This window comes from Diabrotica undecimpunctata, chromosome 3 (genome assembly GCF_040954645.1).
Source record: "Diabrotica undecimpunctata isolate CICGRU chromosome 3, icDiaUnde3, whole genome shotgun sequence".
NCBI classification, from domain to species: Eukaryota; Metazoa; Arthropoda; class Insecta; order Coleoptera; family Chrysomelidae; genus Diabrotica; species Diabrotica undecimpunctata.
Window position 1 is genome coordinate 60,915,785 of NC_092805.1, and position 19,877 is coordinate 60,935,661.

At 31.7% G+C, this 19,877-nt stretch overlaps 1 protein-coding gene across 2 annotated transcripts in view; it reads left to right on the forward strand.

The window, feature by feature from the left end:
- Positions 1–567: 567 nt before the first annotated feature.
- The window catches only part of LOC140436849 (sedoheptulokinase-like), an 83,945-nt gene continuing 64,635 nt past the window's right edge, over positions 568–19,877 (forward strand). The window contains exons 1-2 of one of the 2 annotated variants that reach the window (XM_072525988.1): positions 568–977; positions 4,619–4,844. In XM_072525988.1, coding sequence (XP_072382089.1) covers positions 4,626–4,844 — 219 coding nt within the window. In that variant the 5' untranslated portion in view covers positions 568–977; positions 4,619–4,625. Of the gene's footprint in view, positions 978–1,238; positions 1,530–4,618; positions 4,845–19,877 lie in introns of those variants that run through there. The other variant, XM_072525989.1, reaches the window with a different exon arrangement.

Consider the following 19,877-nt stretch of genomic DNA (forward strand, 5'->3'; position numbering starts at 1 on the left):
GAAATTGAAACGTCAATAAACTTACTTTAACCTATAATTGTGGCCTATTCCCATTTAAATAGTAATTACACCAACTATTTCTTTCGGCAAATTCTACTGGTACGGTCTTTAGAAGATTTTATACTATCAACAAAAAAGAAAGTTCAAGTTAAATTGTCTTCACACGATATTAAACCAAAATTAATTGTGATAAAAATTATAGGGAAATGAAATATAGCAATAAAATTATAATAATATAATAATAAATACAATTATAATAATAAAATTATAAATAAAAAGTAATTCTTATTATTAAAACACGCAGAATATAAAATTATATAAGGTATTATATAGTTCAGATGATTGATAATAATTAGCAAAAATCAGAGTTAGATACAATAACGTATTTAAATCAAACATGAAACATATACAACCGCCATTGTCCGCAATCGCAAGTTACGGAATTATGACGCGTCATGGTCTGTCTTTTTGGTTGGCCTCGTTATTTCCTCTTTTTTTCTGACCAAACAGCACAACCAACCTAAAATTATTACAAGGTCGATTTCTTGTCGGAAATGTAAAAAAATCAACAATGATATAATTGGTCAAATATTATATGTCAACTAAAAGCGACCAATTACGTAAATGTCTTTGTTTATGTACATTAAAGTCCAACAATTTTAAAATACTAAAACCATTAAGTAATGCATTCGCTTTACATTCTGTTTTAAAAGTTGTTTTAAATTACAATGAATGTATACTAAAATTGTTACAATAGAAGGATTCACGACAACAGTTAGATTACTTTTTAAAACCAGACACAAACTGTTTTGAAAAATGGGAACATTAAAACTTTGGATCTAATTGACTTTAGGATCAAGAACATACTGGATTTGAACAGAGAAATCAGGAGAAATAAATATAAACTGATAACGAAAGCATATCAAGTGCCAAATGATTGTATCAGGACGGGATTAACAAATTGTCATATCAATAATGTAAGTAATATAATAAATATGTAAAAATATAATATTTATAATTACAATACATCCCATCATAAAAAAACGCCAGTACTCTGCTAACAATAGACAATTATTTTTATTTTCGAGAATTTTTAGTAATCACGGGCATATTTTTCCAACGAAATGTAACATAACATAATAAGTGTTTTCTATTTTTGTCACTTTTATCAATGAATTTATTGTCCGAGACAAATATATTTTTAATCACGAGCTGTGCTTCCACGAAAAGTAGTGGGCAGAGTCGAGAGCTTTTAAATTAATAAGATTTGCTTGTTGACTTTCCTAAGCTTTGATACCCAGTTTATTAATTTGATTTAAACATTTATCAACTTTATAAGGAAGTCCGACGTCACTGTGTAGCGGGAAACACAAACATATTGCTGTATTATAGTTATTACAAATAGTGTAAAGGTTAATCATACAGGACTGAATATTTGAAGTGTTGTGCAAATATTGATATGAACTAAGCATCAACTTTGTTTACATGAGTCTCATTGTTTCAGTAGTTCAGTAGATTTTGTGTGTTAGGTGAGTTACAAATAATTACACAATGTTACCAACAATAAATAATTGTTATAATTATGTAAAATGTTAATCATAATTGCAAATTATCTTTGATTATATGAGACAATGTTTTAATTATTTACACTCATAATTTCAGTACATATCAATATATATATAAACTATCTAAAAAAGATATAGGGAAAAATAATTTTTATCTTAATATAAATATTGCTTGTTATACTTAATTGTTACAAAATCATGTTTTGATTATGAATATTTCTGAAATTAAAATTTTTTCTTTGTCTGTTACTCTAACAGCTGTATACATCTGTTAATTATTATCACAACCCATAATTTAAAGAAAGTTCAAAGAATTAAGAAAATAAAATACTTACCTTAGTGATACCTAAGAACTTTTTTTATATTTTCCCCTATAAACATTTACATTGGCACTATTTAACTTCTTATCCAACTAGTACATTTTCTAATTTATGTCATCCAAGATATTTGATTGATGATGAGGAACATTTGAGTATTTCTTAAGCATTTTCTTCCTTTTTTTAACAGAGAAAGTATGTTTTTTTAATTTTAGGTATCTCATGTGTCTTTTAGAATTTTTTTCCTGCTAGTCCTATCCTAGTTACAAGTATTTTCATAACAGATCAGTTTCTTTATGTAGGCCCTTGATTCAAAATATGTTTAAATTAAATTATTTTTAAAGGAAAGATCAAAAAATATTAAATATTATTAGAAAATACATGTGAAGTTGGTTTTGGGAATTACAATATATATATATATATATATATATATATATATATATATATATATATATATATATATATATATATATATATATATATATATATATATATATATATTTATACCCAATATCTGCAGAGTTGATTGTGATCAAAGAATCTTATTAAAGAAATAGATGAGATCTCCTTCTAGTTATTTTTCTATAGTTCCTCTACTTATATTAAATCTAATAGGCACACTCCAATAGTTTTGAAAATGCTGTTTAAACTTTATTATTTAATTAATTTTCTGCATAAATAAATCTATTTTTAAAATTTTCTTACAGTTTATTGTAAGTACAGACTCCAATGTTTTATTTGGATATTCGAAGTACTAACATGGGGGCTGAGAAGCCTTTAATGTTTTTTGACATTAGTTATAGTTTGAGGGCATTTATAGGAATGAATATTATTATGTAATTCCTAAAATATATTTGTCTACAATTATTTTCATGAAAAAAGTAATAAGTAAATGCAAATTTTCTTAAGTCTCCTATCAGTCTTCTAACCTTCCTTTAGTAATGGTACTTCCTACAGTACGAGACTATGTCCAAAGCTTCTTGTTTGTTAACTTACTGATTTTTTTGATGCACTTGTTCTGAATAACAGAGCTTATGAAGTATTATCTGGGTTGTACTTTAGTCCCCAAATTTTGCTGTCAAAGGAATAGGGCAATTTTGGATAATAAACAAGTGCCAAGTGGGCTTCAGTCTAGGGATTTAACAAATGTCCATTATTTCATATCTCACTATAGATGTCTCAAGAGATGTTATGGCTTGAACTCTGATTGAAATCACCCACAACAAACTGGATATGCTGGTTTTTGAAATTTGAAATTATGGGTCTGTGGGAAGTTAAACGATTATAGACTGATGTCACCATAATATCAAAGAATATAGACGCTTATAGAAGAGCAGTTCAAATGGGCGATTTGGTTACGGTTTGTACTTCAAAACACTCCTTAAGAGGGTGGCTGCATAAAACTATCATGAAAATTTCATAATGAAATATGTAGTTAGGGGGAAGTAGGAAAGGAGTACGAACAGCTAACTTTGCATCTACGCCTAAACAAATTTCGATGTCATTGATTTGCAAACTGACTTTTTTTGGTTTTTTTTCACAATAAAATCTTTATTTTTAATATATTAAGTTGTTAAATTTTTAATTTTAAAACTTAAAAATGTATGATATTTACAATATTCAAAGTATTTATTTTTTTAATTGTATAACTTTGAATTAAAAATAGGTTTGTTCCAACACAACGAAAAACCGTCACATAACTTTTTATTATACTGTTTTTCTGCCCAGAAATTAACGAAACATTTTTAAAAAATTTCAATTAAAAAAAAAAAGTATTCAATGAAACTTTTTACTAAATTATGAAATTTTCCATTTCAACGAAACTTCCAAACTTCCATTTCGTCCATAATTTTTTAATAACAACAAAAAGCATTCCTGATTTATTTTTGAAATATTTAACAGTACCTTTTAATGAATAGTATATGTGAAAGTTTTTACGCTATATAGGTACTATTTAATCGTGTTTTAAAATAACAACTAGTAGTATCTAAAACATAATTTTCACAATGAATGAATTTTGGTGAAATTATTACAATATAGTCTTAAACTGATTTATACTTAAGATTTGTACAGATTTCAATTAAAAATTTGAATCATAATAATTTTTCTAAAAAGATTAATTTATTAAAAGTTAAAATATTATTATTTTCTTTAAAAAATTTTATAAAACGCAAAAATTTAATCCTATTCTAGGACCACGCGGCATCTACATATAAAATTATCTAAAGTTGCATTTATTGCCCCACTCTTTCATATTTTAGAAGCAATAATAGAGCTGACATGACCGCTCCTTAGTGGTACCACGTGCGTCCCATCCTGTTTAACCTTTGCCTACTTTCAAAAATAACAGTGAACAATTCTTCTATAAGCATCTATATTCTTTGATAATATCTCTGTTTTTGATGGTTAGCATCAATGCTGTTTTTTGGCCTTAGGTTTAAGGTCTATTTAGCCAGCCAATATACAGTACTGTTTTGTGTTGTTATTTCTGATGATAGTACATGATAGTACTGTTAGACCCAGTCTTGTATATATTGCACTGCCATACTTGGAATGTGGCTGGTGTAGTCTATCAATTTTTGAACTGCATGTTCCTCTTTATGGGATTTCTTGAGATACACAATACACAGTTTTTTACTTCTATTTACTAAGTCTACTAAACTACTAAGTTTCTAAGTTTATTTCTATTAGCATATTTTATATCCTTACTATAAGTTATAGTCAATATATTTTTAGATCAATCATGGGAAAGCATATCTTGGGTATTGATATTGGAACTACATCTGTAAAAGTATGCATAGTTAATGAAGATACACATGATGTAGAAGTCCAACATGTTAAAGACACCCAGTCAAATATACCAAGTGACACAGGACCCGGTGGTAATAAACAGGATGTATCTAAGATTGTTTCTGCTCTAAATCTGTGTGTATCTAAGCTACCAAAGCAGCTACTTCAGGAGGTAGGATTACAAATAAAGTTTCTTGAATTATTTTGCTATAATAATTTATAGTATTAAGTATAACTGAACTCATTATTTTCTAAGTTATTAATAAGAGTATAAGTTTATTCTTTAAAATATTTCTACTTAGACCTTATGATTTTTCCTATTTCAAATCTGTGTTTATCTTTGTTCATATTTTTAAATCATAACTTCTTGTTCCTTTAAAAAACCATTGGACATAGAATATTATTAGGATTTTAGTTTAATGTAAATAAAACCACAAAGGATTAAACTTAATGAGTTTAATGAAAAATAAACATATAAGTACATCATAGGCCTTGAAAACTTGTCAACAACAAATAAAATTGTTTAAAAAATAAAAAAATTTACAAACTTTACAGTTTATAATATACATAGCAGATCTACTTTTTCCAACAAAAACTATTTTTTATGAAATGATCTATTTAAATAATATTATTTGTAGTAAGTTCTCATAGATAGGGTTAATGTTTTGAACCAAATATAAGTGTAAATTATATTATTGTTCTAAATTATAGTAAAGTAAATATAGTAAATATAGTAAAATATAGTAAAAAATGGTTACGTTTGTAGAAAGAAATTTACAATTATGTAAACAAGTTAATGATTAAGATAAAATCATTTTTTTTTGTGAGAGTGGAAAACACTGTACCAGTTAAACTGTAGCTTGTGTGAGCTGGATTCAGAGTAGACAAAGTACATCTCTTTCTCTCTCTCTCTCTGTCCAGCATTACTCCTAGGTATTTAAGCCTTTTCTCCAGCATTATTCTTTCTCCATCGAGAGTGAAGATGTGATCTCTGACTCTAGGTCCTGTTAGTATCAAAGCTTCCGTTTTTGCATAGCGAGTGTCAACTCTTGGTCTTTCAACCACGGTTTCACCCTTTCCACTGCAACATTGGCTGCGTTCATTAAAAGCATGTTTTCATTGTGCTCTACTAGAACGACCAGGTCATTCGCGTAAGCTATAGCCTGTGTCCCTTCTCCTAAATCTTCCTCTAGAGCAGCGATTCTCAAACTTTTTTTACACGTACCACCTATATAAATTCTGTGTCAATCGCGTACCACATATTAAAAAACGAGGTAATAAAATTTACTAATTTTGGCAAAAATGTATTTTGATCAGATAAAAGGCATATATCGAGCACAGTTTAATTAAATCTTGCCCAAGTACTTTCGATCCCTAGATCATCTTCAGGGGCATTTCGTCAATTGTGGCCTATCCGGCAAGAACAAGATGTCATAAACATATAATTGTACATTACACTACACTACAAATGGACAAACAAACACTTTAAAATAATTTAAGGAAGGCTACATTACTTGAAGAAGCTGGAGACAGAATCTATTCTGTCTCCAGCTTCTTCAAGTAATGTAGCCTTCCTTAAATTATTTTAAAGTGTTTGTTTGTCCATTTGTAGTGTAGTGTAATGTACAATTATATGTTTATGACATCTTGTTCTTGCCGGATAGGCCACAATTGACGAAATGCCCCTGAAGATGATCTAGGGATCGAAAGTACTTGGGCAAGATTTAATTAAACTGTGCTCGATATATGCCTTTTATCTGATCAAAGTTCATTTATTCGAGCATTCAACCTTATATTTATTTAAAAATGTATTTATTTAAAAAAAAATGGTATTATAAGTGTTACAAAACAAAACTTACAGTCTAACCCAGTAAAAAATTCAGTGCGAAGGATGGTTCTGCATAGCTACAACAAGTCAATTGATATCAGGATCAATTGTGCTTAGTTCCATTCGTAAATTTGGATCAAGATTAAGCCTACTGCGAAATTTATTTTTCACTTGTAGCATAGCAGAAAATCCAGTTTCACACAGGTAGGTGGTCGTAAAAGGAAGTAGAAATAACAATGCTTTTTTTGATAAGGCTGGATATTCATTTTTAATATTTAGCCAGAATTCGGCTAATTCTAATTTTGAAAATTCTATTTTCAAACCCCCATCACAAGATAGTTCTATTAAAGACTCTTTTTCATCCTGTTTTAATGTTTCAGGAATGCTATTCAAAATAAATGGTTGTCGTATCCAACGAAACTGAGCATAGTCTTCGTCAAAATATTCTTTAAAACTATCAATTAGCATTTGACAATGCTGTTTTATGTTAAAAATAAGATCATCTTCAATCTTTATTTCATGCTCAACCACAAACACTATTTTTCATCATATAACATTTCTTGATAAAGACATTTATTTTGTCGTTTACAGAAAATCGATTATGTGATTTACCTTGTAAGCTTAAGTCTAGGTCATTTAATCGATTAAATATGTCTGTTAAGAAAGCTGGTGTTGTGAGCCACAATTCATCTAGTAACCGATAACGCAGTTCAAAATTTGTTTCCATTAAAAACACATGTACTTCAGAACGCAACTCGAATAACCTGTTCAACATTTTTCCTTTTGATAACCATCTTACCTCTATGTGTAGCAATAACTGAATATGATCACTTCCCATTTCAGAGGGTTTTTGAAGGGAGGGACTTTTGAAAATAAACGCGAGTTTAAGGCTCGAGATTTTATGAAATCGACTATCTGAACGGCTTCATGGAGAACATGTTTAAATTCATCTGGTATTCGTTTTGCTACCAAAGCTTCTCAGTGGATACTACAATGGGTAAAAGTACAATTTTCCTGCAACGGTTTACTTTGGCAGTCACACCTCCGTATTTTTCTGTCATGGTTCGGGCACCATCCGAACAGAAACCAACACATTGTTTTCAGTTCAGTCCATTTTTCACAAAAAATCATTGATTTTCTTGAATATTTCATCGGCAGTAGTTCGTTCCGTTAACGTCTCACAAAATAAGTACTCTTTTTCGATTGTGGTTTGAAATATATATCGCACGTAAACCATAAACTGAGCATACTTTGTTATATCTGTGCTCTCATCAAGTTTTATTGCAAAAAATACTATTTTTTAACCGGTTTACCAATTTTTCTGTTTCTTAACCGCCAGTTTTAGTTTTTTGAAACAACTCTTTTTGTCATCACCCTGTATAGAGATAGATAGACAAGATAACATTTGTGAGTAAATTCTATTAAAATTCTTCATTTCTTCTAGTTTATAGAGTACCACCTTTAAGTGCTTTGCGTACCATCAGTGGTACGCGTACCACAGTTTGAGTACGGCTGCTCTAGAGTATCATTGTAAAGGATATTCCAGAGCAACTGTCCTAGGATCAAGCCGTGTGACATTCCTGCCGATGTCTGTGCAATATCTCTCCCCGCTATGTCAATCTGTCTATTTAAGAAGTAGGTATTCCTCCACTATGTTTTGTAGGTATGGGGATATTTGAAATTGCTCTAGTATTGTAGTTATTACTCTCCAGCTCGCGCAGTTGAAGGTATTTTTATGCCCAGAAAGAAAGACACCAATCACTTGCTCCTACATCTTATTCTTTTTGTGTAAAAAGAAATTGACAATTTATACTGTATGGTTAGTTTCTTATGTTGGGAAACTTTTGTGATTGCAGACAAGACTTCTGATGTCACTTGTCATAAGCAGATTGCTAGTATTTTTAGATATATCTCTAAATGTAGTGCGTTTCCACTTGAAAGGCTAGTAGCATTGAAACGAAAAAGTAAATTTAAATTTAACTGATGCAAACACCATTTGTGAAGCAACAAATCCTACTTTGCATGATATGAATGTTTCGTGGGAGAATGTTGAATCTGTAGGCCTTCAGCGATGTCAGGAAACTTTACTGGTGTACAGCAAAGATGGTAAAGAGAAAAATATTAAAATTTTGTATATTCATTGCTATACTCATCGCCTTAGTTTAGCATGGGTGGGTAGCCGCTTGCTCTAATCATATTGAAAATCCAAAGATTTTCCTTATTTTTTGGTGTAACATAATTGGTTTATTCTTATATTAAAGGCAGTTCAAAAAGGCACTCTGTTTTTGCAGAGATTGTGAAGGTCACAAAGAATAAGTTAAAAACTTTGAAATATTTATCTGAAATAGGTTAGGCTTTTCGTGCTGAGGCAGTTGCTGTGGTCAAAGATCAGCTTGAAGCAATTATAGAAGCCATTGAAGAGATATTGATGATGCAACTGATGCAAAAGTTAGAGCTAAATATAAAGGCATACTACATCAAAAAAAATCCTATGATTTTGTTATGCGTTTGGAAATAATGCATGCAATTCTGCAAATGGTTGTCAAATTTAACAAATGTCTCCAATAACTAGACATAGCTATTTGTAAAGTTATAGACGAAGTTTCAAACTTGGCGCTTGCTTTGTAAGAATTAAGGATCGAATCATATATATGTGATAATATTTATTCCAAAGTAAGACACTTGTGATAAGGTTCAAATTGACATTCCTACTCCAAGAAAAAGTAAAGTTTAAAGTACATTAGATAATAATTCTGGCAATGCATTTACAGTTAATGATAAAAAAGAAGTGAAACTCTTTGTATTTTATGCGCTCTTAGACCGAATAATTCAGTCATTAAACGATAAATTTAACCAAGAATTAAAAAAATTATATGGTACTTTATTCTTCTTTTTCTTTTTATGTAGACTTGACTCTGTCTGTTTTACAATGTGCTTCCAGCAAGTTGTTGTTCCATCGTTTTCGTGGTCTTACTACGGATCGTCTTCCTATTAGGGAACCGTCTCTTGCCATCTTTAATACTCTATTTGTTGTTATTCGGCTTACATGATCATTTCATTCTACTGTTTTATTTCTTACCCAGTTTGTGATGTTCTCCACCCTGTATCTACATCGTATCTCGCTACTTTTAGCTCTGTCCCATAGTGTTTTACCATAAAAATTTTTAAGTGTTTTCATCTCTGCTGTTTCTAACTTCATTTTGTTCTCTCTGTGTCAGGTCGTTTTTTACTGTGTATGTTATTGTTGGAGAACAATAATCTCCAACCAAATAATTCTATTTCAAAACAAATAAAAATATTTCCGTCGCATCGGTTATCTAAATAAATCCCTTGTCTGCATTGACTTATTTCTTAGAATGTTAATCTCCGCCCATATTGACCTTAAACCGGTAGATCCTTCAAAATGCATAGCCAAGTATTTCGGGGGGGCTAGGGGAAGCCAGTGAATTAGCGATCGTCGTAGGGCTTAGACCTACTTTTCAAGTTTCGGAGAGTTTTTCTCCACGTTCGCAATCGCAAGTTACGCACTATATCGGGAACCCTTAATGTGAAGTGTTATGGTGTTTTCGTTCGTAAACTGTAATTTTCTAATTAGGTTCCTTACGATTACGATTAGTTATTCACTCACAGTTTATAAGTTTCTGTTTCTTGTTCTTTTTCAATTACAGTTCTAGCTAAACAAGTTATTGTTTTATTTCACGCTATCAATCTATTCAACAGGCCAGACTAAATCACATTAAGAGTCCATTTAAGTTTCTATTAATGAGCATTCGAAGGCTAGCGGAACAATTGGATTTACAGCTAGTACAAACCGCTGAAAGAGACACTGTTAGCATACAAGACTCTTCCTGACGGGATGTTGAAAACCGGCATCCCTCCAGTTATTATTGGTCTGATGACTGTTTTGTAAATTCTGCCCGATTAATTTCTTCCGATATTTTATTTCTCCATATTGTTTCATTCAGACAACCTGCGGCTCTGTTTGCTCTATTCACTTGAATTTCCACTTCTGTTTTGAGATTTCCGTAGCTAGATAATGTGATGACTAGATATTTAAACTCCATCACTTGTTCTATTATCTGACCTTTATATCTTAATAAATTGGCTGTTATAAACTTGCATTTTGTCTTTTTATATGGAAATTAGAGATGATAAATTCAAATTTATCTCTCGCAAGAGCCTCTCTCGATGAAAATGAACGATATGTGACTGTCTCTCGGATTTCTATGATTCGCGTAGCCTTGTAGGTTCTTCCTTTGGATTTTCTCGAGATACACCTTGACTTTATTAATGTTTTGATCATTCTATATTTCCTTTACTGTTCCTTTGATAATATTTCTATTAACAAACGTGACACAGAGTAAGGGGGAGTGACGCATCCGCCAATGACGTTAGTAAGAAAATAAAAATGCTGATAAAGTTTTTCATCATCATCATTTTGGCTTTACAACCCTGTGTGGCAGTCTCGAGTCGATAGCCGTAAAGAGCGGTTTGTTTTGATATTGTTGTCGGTGCGAGTTTGAAAGTGATCGCTATTGTGTTATTTTGTGAATTTGTTTAGTGCAAATTAGGCCCATAATTTGGTATTCCAAAAAATCTAAGTATGGAAGAAGATGCTATTGGAGGTCATAGACCGCCCGATGAATTAGATTCCGTAAACACGTCTGAAAAAACTAATATTGATGATAACAGGTCTGTAAATACTTTAATTGATTTTGAAAACCGGTATAAACCAGCGATAAGGCCCCATCCTTTGTATATATTGAACACAAAAATAAAAATATCGGTAGGTTATTTCCAATGAAGGTAGGACATTTTCTATTAAATGACTCGTCCATTAAAAATGATGTACTTGATATAAAAACAGTTGGCATTAATAGGGTAAAAGTCATTTTTAAAACTTATTCTATAGCAAATAAAATAATTAATCATGATTTAATAAATAAAAATGATCTTATAGCTTATATTCCAAAATTTTATACACATAGAAAGGGCATAGTCCGTATGGTTGATACTTTCTTTTCGGAGAATTATTTAAAGGATGCGATAATATCCGAGAGACAAGTGGTAAATGTTCAAAGGATGCAACGAAAAGTAACGAACAACGATGGCACAACTCAATTAGTACCAAGACAAATGATAATTGTAGAATTTTTGGGCAACGAGGTTCCACAAAACATAATAATTAATTTATGCAATTTTTCAGTAGATCCATACATACAGCCGGTAGTGCAATGCTATAAATGTCTCAGATATGGTCACTCCTCAAAACAATGTAAATCTAAGGACAGTAGATGTAAAAAATATACAGACACCACCCATACTGTAGAAACTTGTAATGAAAATAATCATTGCATATATTGTAAAACCAACGATCACACCTCGTTGTCTAGAAAATGTCCAATATACGAGAAACAGAAGAAAATCGAAGCAATAATGGCATCAGAAAATATAACATTCAGAGAAGCAGAACAATTACATAACAATCCAAGTTACGCAAAAATAATAACTAATAATAGATTTTCTATTCTAAATAACACTTCCAATTTTCCCAGTTTACCTACCTCGTCTAACAATGTCCCTAATTTCACATTAAATAAACGGGTAAGGAAAACTATTCATACTTCTACAAATAAACAACGTAAAGCAACTTCTCCACCAATTTTACCCCATACCTCTGCGTCAACTTCTAGCAAAAGACCTACCCCTAAATCTAATCCTATAATACCCAATCCCTACAGGGACGAATTTATTGACTATAAAGAGAAACTTATATTACTTGTCACATCTCATATTAATCAACTTATGTATACCAATAATCAATCTCAACCTATATGCAATTTAGAAAATGAATTAAGAAAACTTATTTCTAATAATTTAGAAGAAACAGGTAATAACACAGAAACGGATAATTTAGCGACGAGTGACAATGAAAGCATTCACTCGTATTATTAATTTCCAAATGCACAGTCAACTTACTCAATCTTCCTTAAATATTTTACAATGGAATTGTAGATCGTTAGTAAGTAATAGGGATAATCTCATAAATTATATTAATAATTCTCATGTAGATATTATAATTTTATCCGAAACTTGGTTGAAAAACCAAATAGACTTTAAATTAAAAGGGTATAATTTTGTTTCAAAATGCCGTGAAAGTGGCTATGGCGGTGTAGGCATTTTCATACTAAAGGGCATTGATTATCAAATAATTAACATTAACTATAATTTTAATACCGGAATAGAAGTGTGTGCAGTCTTACTTAACAAAATTAATATATCTTTTGTGTCTATATATAAACCATCTGACATCAGAGTAGAAAAGACTGATTGGATACATTTATTTGAACAATTCGATTATAACAAAACAGTTTTTTGTGGTGATTTTAATGCCCACCATTACATGTGGGGTCCGATCCCGGATGACCGTAATGGTAGAATATTAGTCGAAAGCATGGATTTTTTCGAATTAGTTTCTCTAAATGACGGAACACCTACTAGAATCGCCGCGAGTGACAATCATTTTGCCGTTGATTTGACTATCACCTCAGCCTCATTAACAAATCGTATAAACTGGTCAGTATATCCCGACACATTGGGATCCGATCATTTTCCTATTAAAATAGAGCTTAAAATTAATTAATCCATCAACAAAATGGAACGATTGCCGCGCTGACTGGAAGCTATTTCAGACAGATTTAGAAAAACAATTATCCACATTTTTATCATCTAATAATCTTTCTAACGATGAGAAGACAGCCCTACTCTTTCAGACTATCTCTCTAGCTGCTTCCAAATCTATGCCCATAAAAAAACCTTTTACTCCTTCAATTCCAAGGCCTTATTGGTGGGATGAGGAATGTACATTCATAATAAAAAAACGATCAGAAGCATTGAAAGCGTATCGAACCCAAAGTAACTATAATAATTACATAAACTATAAAAATATAGCAGCCCAAACCAGACGATTATTTAAAACAAAGAAAAAGAGTAGTTGGATAAATTTTTTAAATAGTCTAAACAAAAGCACACCTCTCTCAAAAATATGGTCAACCGTCAGATCAATTTCCAATAACTATCAGTACAACAAAAAACCTCAACTTTCTGAAAATCTCATTAAACAGATGTTAGACCAACTTGCACCTTCATCTGCCTCTGGTAATGTTGGTAGGATTAAAGACTTTTTTCGTTTTAATACTAGTGTAGATTCCATGTCAAAACCTTTTACTCCTTCAGAACTTGATTTCGCACTAAAAAAAGCAGAAATACAGCCCCCGGTTTGGACGGTTTTACTTATAAGATATTGGACAAATTGCCGTCAAATGCCAAAGATGTTCTCTTACAAATCTTTAATAGTTGGTGGTTGAAACAAGAATATTGCGATACTTTAAAAAATATTATCATCTGCCCTTTACTTAAATTTAACTTAAACCCAGAACTTCCATCATCTTATAGACCCATTTCTCTATTATCATGTGTGACAAAATCCTTTGAAAGGCTTATAAAATTTAGATTAGAACATTTTATTGAAAGTAGTTCAGTTTTTCCCTACTCACAGTATGGATTTCGTAGAGGTCGAGGTACCATTGATGTTCTCATACATTTAGTTACGGATATTCAACTCTGTTTTTCAAAAAACGAATTTATGCTATGTTTGTTTCTAATTTAAAGGGTGCATATGACGTGGTTGATTTGGATATATTATATTCAAAAATGGTAGGGTGTGGTATTGATAAAAGATTATCTGTAAATATTATAAATTTGTATGTGAATAGAAAAATATACTTACGGGACCATAGAAATGTATTACACGGTCCAAGAATATTATATAACGGTCTCCCACAAGGCTCAATTCTGAGTCCTTTATTATTTAATGTTTATACTGCAGATCTGCATGGTTTGATGGATGAAAAATGCAAAATAATTCAATATGCCGACGATATATGTTTATATACCAGCCATAAATCCTATGAAGATTGTATGTTGAATCTAAAACTTAGCTTTAGTAACATAGATAAGTGGGTGAAACAAATGGGTTTTAGTGTATCACAAGAAAAATCTTCGATTGTATGTTTCACTAGACGTAGACAAAAAGTCACAGGCAAATGCCAGATAGGTGATTATAATTTCCCCTTAGCAGAAGAGTATAAGTATCTAGGCATGATCCTAGATAAAAAACTCTTGTGGTCCAGCCATATAAAGTACGTAAAACAAAAGTGCGAGCGTGGAATTAACCTTCTGCGTTTCGTTTCTAAAAAAAGATGGGGTGCAGATCAAAATATATCTTTAATGTTTTATAGATCCTACATACGATCCATTCTGGATTACGGTTGTGTTCTTTACGGTTCAACATGCAAAACAAATCTGTTAACTCTTGACAGAATACAATTTAAATCAATAAAAATTTGTCTAGGAGCTATGATGTCTTCACCAAACCAAGCAGTTCTAGCAGAAGCCCAGGAACCACCTTTACACATACGCAGGCAAATGTTAGCCAACAAACGTCTAATAACATACAGATCGTTTAATACAACTATGGTTCACAAAATAGGTTTACTTTTGACAGAAAATTTAACAATTTCTTATTGGAGAATAAAAAATTCTCCTCCTCTTGCAGAATCTTTTATCGATACGAATTCATTTCAATCTTATATATTACAGCTACCAAAATTTCCTTTTTACATACAAGACTTTGAAGTTCTGATAGACAAACCAACCATTATAATGCCCTCTTATTCAGACTTGCCAATTTTAACTAATATGATATTCAAATCCATAATAAGCAAATTAGGGGAAGATTTAACAATAATTTATACAGATGGTTCAAAAACTGTTGAAAGTACTGGTTTCGCTTTTTTTGTTTCAAACAACAATTATGTTGAGAAATATCGAATTCCTGAATGTTGTTCTATTTTTACAGCCGAGGCTGCTGCTATACAGAAAGCACTAACTTGGTGTGTCACTAATTATTGTGAGAACATCGTAATAGTATCAGATTCTCAGGCAGTATTACAAGCTATTCGTAACCATCCATTGGATAGTTTTCAAAACTCCATTATACTTGATATCAAAAAATTATTACATGATCTTAAATTCACAAAAAAAACAGTTATTTTACTCTGGGTTAAAGGACATAATGGAGTAATTGGAAACGAAATAGTGGATGGTATGGCAAAAAATACATCTGAGATATCAGAAATTACAAATTTTTACTACTTTAAAGATCTTTTTTCTATTATCAGGAGTATTGGCAGGGAAAGATGGATGTCAAAATATAAAGAGGTTCAGAAGACTTCAAGAAACCATTACTTTTCTATTCATCCATGCTTACCAAAAAATATTCCCCATTTTAATTTTAACTATAATAAAGTACATTCTTCGTTAATAACCCGGTTAAAACTTAACCATGGCCTCTTTCCAGAGCATCTACATAGGATTGGAATCTATGAAACCCCTTTCTGTCCTTGTGATGGTAAAACTGTCGGAGATTTGAACCACTTATTTTTCGATTGTCCTAATCATAGGGAACGGACTCGAAGCCTATATCTAGATTTAATTGATCTCAATATTAGCCTACCAGTTAACATCAGCAATCTGTTATCTTATTCTGACAAATCTATATATAATATTCTAATCAAGTTTATAAACGATTCTAAAATAAAAATTTAAACATCCTTATAACAATTTTCTGTGGCAAAAAGATTTTTTGTCTAATGTCATCTCTCTCTCTCTCTCTCACACACACACACAACCCTGTGTGTGTCCTAGCCTCCCCAAGAATTTTTCTCCAGTCGTCCCTATCCATCGCCTTCCTCCGCCAAGCACGTATTTCCATATTTCTCATGTCTTCATCGATGTTATCTAGGAATCTTGTTCTGGGTCTTCCTCTTCTTCTTTGACCAATAGGTCTATCAAGGAGCGTTTTTCTAGCTGGGTCGGTTTGCTCCATCCGCATTACATGGCCTACCCACCTCAGACGTCCTATCTTTATGTGTTTTACGATATCTGGTTCATAAAGTTTTTCAGAGAAGTAAAAAAACGGCTAGAGCACCAATAAAATTAAGGAATATATTAGATAGGTTATAGCAATGTCCAAAGATGCAAAAGATGATAAGATGGAAGTAAAAAAGGGAACTACAAGAATTAAGAAGTGAGCAAAAAGAGGTTAAAGAAAAAAATTGAATTCTTAATACCTAACAGTACCCTAAATGGAGAACTACCAAAAATACTAAAGGAGGTCGAAAAAATTAGGCAGGCGTTAAAAGACTTAAAAAGCGATATGGAAGGGTATTATAAAAGGAGCAGAGATGATAATATTGTACTATGTAATAGGACTAAAAAATGATACCAGTAATGCAAATGATTCAAAAAGTACAATGTGCAATTTTTAGAACAAAAACTGATCATACAGATCCAAACAATAAGAACAAGAAAACTAGGAGAAAAATTATACCTGATAGAATAAAAAAAAACTAAGACGATAAGCAATGAGTAATGGAAAAAGGCATAAACTTAAGGGAATCAGAAACGACATTTTTTTTTATTAACTGTGTTCTAAGTAAGAACGACAGAAATATGCAGAAAGCAATAAGGCAGAGGGCACACGAACAAAGGATAAATAGAAAATCAGTTAAAATTGTTGTCGCCAAAATAACAATTTGAGCGGAAAAATGGATTTGGAACAAAGATACAATATCCTTAGAAAAATTAAAAAACTACTAAAGAAATCAGAAACAGAGAAAAAAATAACTATTGCAAAGGAAACGGAAACGAATACAGGCAAACGAGTAAGTAACTGTGACGGAGTGGGAATACAAATGGTCACATAGAACGTGAGAGGAACCAACACAGAGAGTGCCATTCAGAAATAAAAAATGTACAATATCGAAGTGATGACTCCGCAAGAGACTAAACTGCAAGGGAAATGGGATATGTGAAATGAAGTATGTAATATTTTTCCAAAGTAGTGGAAATAATAGAAAATTGGCAACTGAAATCTTCGTTGTGCAGCAGCAAAAGGAACAGATTATACATGTTATGCCCATAAGTAGCATAACTTGGCTCTTAAGAATAAGAGGAGGAAAGAAAAACAAAAGTATTCTAAATATACATGCTCCAATCGAAGAGAAGAATAATGAGTATAACGGAATTCTAGGAATTATTAATGGAAACATGATATAAAGATAGTTCTGGTGGATTGCAGTCCGAAAATAGAAGAAGAACTTATTGTATAAGTCATTTGTAAAAGGGGGAAGTTTGATCGATGGGTTCTCATTAGATAACAGCTTATTAATAGAAATCACGATTTGCAAAGAAAGCAGATCAACAAAGGAACGTGGTCTTCCCCTAATGTTTTTTTCTGTTTATTTTCGATTATAATCTGGTCATAAATGATCAGTAAGCAATTTAAATCTATCCTAAATTACTCAAATTGTTTGAAATCAAGAGTTTACCGCATAAATACCGCACTAATGATAACATGCATCACGCACTAAAGCACTGTGCTCTGCTTTTTTCTTTGTCACTTAAACTTATTCTAAGGGCTTTGTCCTCTTCAGTCTTCTAGTTAGCCTTGTGTTGTCAAAAAGCTGGATTGCTTTAACATTCACATGACTATGGAGTCGCTTTTCATGATTTTCAGCCGTCTTATTAATCATTGTTTCGATACCCAGGTCCTTATGCAGGTCGCTGTACCTTACATACCAAAGAGCGTTCACAGTGTTTCTCAATACTTTATTCTGAAATTTCTGGAATATTTCTATTTTACTTTTCTTGGCACACCCCCAAAGTTGGCTACCATAGGTCCAAATAGGTCGTAATATTTGTTTATAAACTAAAAGCTTCTTTTATATAGATAGAGAGGACTTTTTTCCAAGCATCCAATACATTTGTTGTATCTTATGCAAAGTTCTTCCTTTTTTTTTTCTTAACATGAACTTTCCAGCGTAGTTGTGCTTCTAATGTTATTACTAGGTATTTTGCCGTATGTGCATATGGTACTTGGTTATTATTAATTGTAACTGGTATGTTTTGTATCTTTTATTGGTAAAGTTAACGTGTACAGATTTATTTTCGTTTAGCCTAATTTTCCATTTTTTTGCCCAGAAATGTATTTTGTTAACTGCAGTTTGTAGTTTGTTTATTGCCTCTTCGATAGTGTCATCTACCACTAAAATGGCAGTATCGTCAGCAAAGGTGGCAATGGTATTATGTTTTAATACAGGTATATCGCACGCGTATAGCAAATAAAGGACCGGGCCCAACACGTTGCCTTGCGGAACTCCGGCTCTAATTTGATCAGTTTTCGCTTGCTTATTTCTGAAGCTAAATTGATGTGTCGGAATCAAGTTTTTGTTTCAATAATTATTTTCATTTTGGGAGGTTTTCCTGGTTTAGCCATAATTATAACTTCCGCTATTTTCCATAATCTGGGAACATACATTAACCTAAAAACATCATTAATAAGATTCGTAAGTTTCAACAATAGCTTTACAATGTAGGTTTTTTAGTACCTCACCAGTGATTAAATCATAGCCTGGAGCTTTTTTGGGTTGATATTTTCTTTTATTTCAGTCATTACTTCTTTAGGAGATGTTGGTCTTACTTTCTCTACTCGAACTGGTTCTTCTCAACTTTGCTCATCTTCTTGGCTTTCATTGGGTTTGAACGTGTTTTCAAGATGTTTAGCAAATGTTTGTGCTTTTTCTTCATTGCTTCTGGCCCAACTATCGCCCTCTACTCTAATGGGTGGGGTGTGGATAATTGGTTTTTTGAGTTTTTTTGTACCTTTCCATAGAGAATAATCAGTCTATTATCATCCGTTAAATTTTATAAGTATGTATCAATTGTTTCATTCTTCAGTTGTTGGATTTCTATTTTGAGTTCGTGATTCGCATTGTTTAATCTTGTTTTATCTTCAGGAAACCTAGTTTGTTGCCATATTCTTTTTAGTTTTCTTTTATCGGTTATTAATTTTCTTATTTTCTTTGGATTCTTATTTCCATTTACCCTAGGTTTCAGCACATGAGTGTTTTCCCACGCTGCTTGCTGGATATTGTGCACAATTCGTAAGTTTATTAGTTAATGTTGGAATATTATCTATTTTAATGATCGTATCGCTTAGAGTTAATACTATGGATGAATGATCCGAGCTCATGTTCCAACAATCATCAATGTCTAGTTAATTGACTGAAATATTTTTAATTATGAAGAAATCTAGTAGGTCACGAATTTTATTTCTATCTGTAGGCCAACAGGTTGTTCGGCAAGTAGATATTGATTCGCATCTATGTTCGTTGATAGCCAATAGAAGTTCCTTTTCTTTAGTGGTAGTTAGTGAAGAGCCCCAATGAGCATTCTTTGCAATAAAGTCTCCTT